This window comes from Porites lutea, chromosome 12, assembly GCF_958299795.1.
Source record: "Porites lutea chromosome 12, jaPorLute2.1, whole genome shotgun sequence".
In the NCBI taxonomy this organism is placed as follows: Eukaryota; Metazoa; Cnidaria; class Anthozoa; order Scleractinia; family Poritidae; genus Porites; species Porites lutea.
The window spans coordinates 16535958-16541957 of NC_133212.1; the positions used below are offsets into that span (position 1 = coordinate 16535958).

At 37.7% G+C, this 6000-nt stretch overlaps 1 protein-coding gene across 1 annotated transcript; it reads right to left on the reverse strand.

The window, feature by feature from the left end:
- Positions 1 to 2121: 2121 nt before the first annotated feature.
- On the reverse strand, positions 2122 to 4091 carry LOC140953775 (uncharacterized). The gene is made up of 2 exons (XM_073403164.1): positions 3744 to 4091; positions 2122 to 2943 (listed from the first exon to the last, which is right to left on the reverse strand). Exons 1-2 carry the CDS (start codon positions 4089 to 4091, stop codon positions 2122 to 2124), a joined length of 1170 nt encoding a protein of 389 aa, XP_073259265.1.
- Between the last annotated feature and the right edge of the window lie 1909 nt (positions 4092 to 6000).

Consider the following 6000-nt stretch of genomic DNA (forward strand, 5'->3'; position numbering starts at 1 on the left):
ATATGAGCCCCCCTCCAAATGCATTGAAAAGAATTTGATTGTCTATTATTATTAATGACATTTTGAAGCTTAATTAAAAACTAGTAGATGCAAAATGTTTTTTTTTCTTTAATTTGATCAGCACTGCTTTTCTCAAAGTGGTTTTTCTATTTCAGTTAAAATTCCTCTTGAAAATCCAATTATAAGCCCTCCTAAAACCACTGCAATTTACATTACATGTATATATGAGTTATTACATTCTTATCATTGTCATTATCATTGCCATTGTTCTAATGATGATGATGATGATGATGGTGGTTATTATTATTGTTATTACTATTAGTATGTGTAATCAAATGGTGACGAGTGAAATTAGGGAATAATTTCACGAGTATACCATTTCATTACCTATTAATATCATGGTGACGAATTACGTTAGCAATCTTGGATTTTTGACATGTTTATCCTGGATCGTATCGATCGACAACTCCACTCTCTCAAATGTTTATACCTTAAATTTGGCCTATAAAGTTCAGAATTTTTCAGACTTTTTGGGCAAAATACCTGTTAGAATCCTTCTTGATGTTGTTCTTGTGTGTTCAGGTTTTCTAAAGCGTCTTTTTGTGCCCTGACATCTTCATTCGCGGCATTTTAAAACTTCGTCGCCATCTTGACACTGAGACGTACGGAAGGGTTGCCATGCCAATTTTGTAATTTCACATGTGAAATTACAAATTAACCCTGAAATTTTGCGCCAAAATTAAGGAGTAATTCGTCACCTATGATATTATTATTATTATTATTATTATTATTATTATTATTATTATTATTATTATTATTATTATTATTTTAAATATTTTCTCTTTAATATTCACACAGGTTTTCATTGTCCTGGAAACAAAGCATTTCATAACTTTAGTCTGGACGAAAAGGTTATCGGCTCCTAGCCTGGTCCATTCACAAGACCTTACACTTCAAGAATCTCCCACAAAATGGTGGCTGTTCAAAGAACATTTCCCACAATGACTGGTACATGTACCACTTTTTTCTTCACTCCAGTCAAGTAAGTGCAAGGTCCTAATATTTTTTCCCGTTTCTCTCTCTGTTTGTTTTCAACGTCTGTTAGGTGTCCAGACTGACGGCTTAAATCTTTTTCTATGTCATATTAAACCTCGCCAAGTGTCCAATTCTTTCCTCGGTATTCTTGCAGAGCCTAACAGGCACGCTTTCCCTAACAGATCTAATGCACATGCCTTTTTTAAGGCCTAAAGAACCTTGAGGAGTCCCATTGGCACCATCTTCAGAGCTCCAATGCACAATCAGCATGATCTTCACTTCTTCTTTACTTTTTGTGTCAATAGTGCCGATCTTTAAGCGAGGGATATTCAAGCGCAAAGTTATTCATAGATTATTTCAGTTGAACGTGTGAACTTTTCAAAAATGCAAAAATGCTCACGCATGCGCACTCCGAGATTGTCTAGGCGTCTCCCGGCCGTTCGTCTCGCATACGTCACCGAAATGCATTGACCGAGAGGCCCTGGAAAGACGCAGGGCAAGTCAAGCAAATCATGAGGAAATAAACTTTATATGGAAAACAGATATCACATCAGAATGTCTCTTTTTCCAAATCTAAACTCTGACAGACACTCGGACTCGGTCATCTCATTCGGGTTGAAAGTTGAATAATCTTCGTACGGAAAGCAGGTGTTTTTCCACTCAAAAAGGTCAGACAACACAAAAATTCTTCATCGCCAATGAAATTAGACGTACGGCTTAAAAAATAAGATCTTGCATTGTTTTAAAACACGCAAGAACTTTGTTCCGAACGAACATCACAGTTTACATTAATTTGTGTTTACATTCAGTGTCGTCGTCGTCGACCTACCGACCGACTGCATCTTAAGTTCCCTTTTTCCCGCCGAAACTGACGTTCTCGTTCCAGTCTTTTCCCAGTCAACAGACGTCGTCGTCGTGAACTTCGTCGTGGTTCTTATAAGTTCCCTATTTTGTAATTGTGGTAGCCGTATCATGAGCGGTTTTAAAGTTATATATTGGGAAGAAACCTCCTAAGCGTCGCAGCGCCCCCACTCCCCCATCTCCAGTCGCATGAAGGAAAAAGGAAAATAGGGTTAATCAAAGAGCCTAGTAACGCTCTCCAAACCACCACTGAGTGGTCGAATCATCATTCGATACACATCTGTGAACTGGATTAACTGTTTGATAACATCCGAAGTTATCTTCCCCTCCCGGTAACTTCACGGCATCTGCGGATGGGCTAGTAAACTGACACCCTACCGATTTAGCATAATATGAATCAGAATGGGCATGAAAACGGTCCTGTTGGAAGAAAAAAGCCGTGCAGCCAGTACAGTTATATCCTCGGATGCTAATAAATTCGACTTTTTTGCAACCATTAAAACTCAGGCGCATAACATCGATATCGCTTAACTTGGCCCTGAAATAATCTCTGTATTGAAGTTCTTTGGAGTTAAAGTTGCACGTTGCTCGCACGTGTGTCGAGCGGTTTGCTGTGGCTACCATACGTGGCAATGATAAGCGAAACTTGCTCCATGTAAAAGCGTCCTGATTTATTGCATAGTTCTTGTAAAATGGTTTGTCCGTAAATTCGTTTTTACTGCGACGACTGAAAGATTCGATAAGCGTCCAAACGAATCCTTTTTCAGAAATGGCATCACAGAAGACTTCGTACAAAGATATAGTCGTTGGGTCTAACAGTTCATAGACTCCGGATCTGTTCCCTCCGTTTTTCTGCAGCTGCTCTTTACATGATGTTGCTCTTCGTTTTTGACAAAATCTGCCGTAATATTCCACAGTACATGTGCAGTTGAACTTGTTTTTAGCGTCTTCACATCTCTCAGTACAGGTGCCTCCATTGGCGCATGGATTCTGATTACAACACTGGTTAATGAGTGGTTTCTGTTTTTCAGCCTTCTTTGCACAAGTCTAATATAGTACAACGGCAAAGTATGTTTCTTAAAAATGCATGTTAGAATAATCTTTGTATATAACGGTAATATTATTATTTGCCCGACCCTCTCTTTTGTATGTCTACAAATAAAATTATTACATATATATGTTCTCGAATGGAAGCTCTGTTTTCTAGTTTTGCCTAATTTCACTCGCATGAGTGAAATTCCTTTCTTTATGAAGCATCAACAATTTAGGCATGTTTTTTAAAGAGCTCGGCGCCCATACCTCCTTGTTAATTCAGTCAAAGCGTCAAACATGCAAGCAGAATAATGAGGAAAGATATGTTTTTTTTTTTTTCCGTCCGTGTTGTGTTGTCCTGTCAGAAAGCCTCATGCCGCGAAATAAGAAAGGAAACAGAGGAGTTAATTGAAGTGAGTTACAGATATTGTTCATGCATCCAAAATTTCACGATTCGAACATGTACCATGAGGGGTAGTTTAATCAAAAGTTCTCAGTTTCAAATAAGAACCCATAAAGGGGTCTCTCATGAAACGGGAATGCTGAAATTTAAGAAAAAATACTTTAAATTACCAAATCAATTATTAAAAGAGCATTTGAAATCTGAGATGCGTTTAAGCCTGTTACAAAACACTGGAATATCGTTTTATTATTATAATATAATAGTTCCGTGACGACTTAAAAATGAATAAAGACGAAATGCAATCGCTACTCTTATTAAGAAGAATCAACACAGAATACATTAAAACGACTCTCCGTCCCTTTTTTTTCCCATTAGCAAAGCTGGGGACAATTTGATAAGACTGTTTCTTTACCTGGTGGTCGACGTACTCTCTATTCATATCATAATACATATACTCTTTTTCCTCCAGAAAGTCTCCAGGGGCTGAAATCCTGTCATCATCCAGCAACTCGCATCGATTTTGTCTCATTTGGTACGCCTGACATTTGCATCTCTCTTCGAAGCATTTTACATGACAGTCATACGGTTTCGACAGCGTATAATTTTTAAAGCTGTGTCCTTGCATAGCACGATTTTTGATACCCGTTTTACTAATACTTCCTTTGCTCTGTTCGCATTTTCTCGGGCAATCTGCTGCCAATTTCAAACTGCCGATATCAAAAAATATCGAAATAAGAAAGAAATAGTTCGCTAGTGACATAGTTGTGAGGTTCAATACGGAACAGGATATTCTTTCACGAGTTCAATTTCTTATCAAATAAACAATCTGTTTACAATAAAAGAGAGTTTTCGCAAATGAAAAGTGATTTGTATAAAAAAAGAAAATTTCATATTGTACAAGTATACATTTTATAAAGCTGTCATCCAGCTGAATGGCAAACTGTTTGAACAACAGCAACTCAGCTTGTGCTTGCCATTTCTCCCTGCCGGCTTCCTAGTGAATGGGATTGTAGGATACAGAATCCTCATCAGATTTTTCTGATTGCGTATATTTTTTTTCCTTCCCGTTACTGCACGTAATTAAAAACACACCCGAACAATAATTTATCGAATACGCCAAATCTAGTTAGCGACTGTTGAGCGAAAAGTCATCATCCATCATTCACAGTAATGGAAAATTGGTCTACTAACACCCAACAGCAAAGCGTCAATCACTGACCTCAGTTGTCGCATTGAACATGTACCTTATCTTGTAGAGCGATTTTATAAAATTGGCAAGAGCGCGGCAAGAAAAAAACGATTGCTGAAATGACAGTTATACTTTTAGCCGTATTTGATATTTGGCAGTTCTTTGATGTCAAATAGAAACTATGTATAATTTAAATATGTATATAAATTTTGAAAAAAATAATAAATACGTAAATAAATAATCAAACTACAAGAGCTCGCAGTACCTCTAGCAAAAAAATTAATTCGAACAGCACCCGACGATATCTTTATTATTTACCAGAACTAAAGACGCGGTAGAAACTAAAGTAAATTAAACATTAAATTCTACGACTATGTTAGCCACGGCCAGGTGCTTCTTAGTATTTCACTTCTGCGTTTGATTCCTCCTGCTGTCTTAATTAACTTTAATTTAAATTAAAATACAAAGGATATTGATATAAAGTTAATTTCACAGCAATATAACTGGTTGTAATTTATCTCGTGATACGCCCGCCCCATAGCATACAACGTAAGCAGCATTGTTTCTTAACAGCTTGCGAGCAAGCTCTCTGGGGCGTTCTCAGGTTTAAAAACTCTCAGCTTCGCCTCGAGTTTTTAAACCTGATAATACACTCCTGCTCGGTTTTGAAACAGTACTTAAAAATTCAAGCGCTTACACTTGTTCCAAAGCTATCAACTCTCTCAAGCGATAGAATTCGTGGACCGACCCGTTCCGGAAAAGCTCTAAATCGCATTTATCTTTCCTAAGCTTTTTTTACAAAACATGCGTGGTTTAGGTCACGCAACGAACTGGCTAAGAACGCCTGGGACCATGGCTTCCCTTTTGTGTCCTAAATACGAAGAAAAACGGCTTGCAGATTATGAGTCTCGCTGCTTACGCAAGCGAGACTAACGAAGGTTTTCAATCATTTAAAATGAACATAAAACATGAGAACGGAAAAACCAGCTCTAGCTGATGCAGAGAGAAAGCTCCTATGTTTCTTTGTATTTTACAGATAATAAAGCGATACGCATACTCCTTTGATTTGTAATATTGATAATAAATCGACATTAAGCGATACCAATACTCCTTTGATTTGTAATATTGTAATTATTCATTCATTTGCGTGCAAATATCGTAATTAAAACAACACTCAGCCGTGTGCCACATGAATCCATGCACATAATTGGTCAAGAACAAACGGAAAATTTTTACCTGCACTACTGAAAGTCGTGATCAGTCACTTAGGCCCAGGGCAAACGTCGAATCTTAGTCGAATTTAATTTGTCGAACCTATTTATTTTGAAATAGGCGCATGAATGGTGCGACGTTTGCTGCAATTAAATTCGACTCAAATTAATTGATTCGACTCTAGCATGGGTTCGACTTGCCAAGTCGGATAATGCGACAGCGGTTCGGCGTGTCGGCAAACGCCGCTCCAAACACGTGCTGAACTCAG

Excerpts from the sequence above, each read along its gene's own strand:
- LOC140953775 (XM_073403164.1), bottom strand. The coding sequence starts at position 4,091 with ATGTCACTAGCGAACTATTTCTTTCTTATTTCGATATTTTTTGATATC. Across the intron at positions 2,944-3,743 it reads GAGAGTACGTCGACCACCAG|ACTTGTGCAAAGAAGGCTGA; the intron begins GTAAAGAAACAG and ends GTACTATATTAG.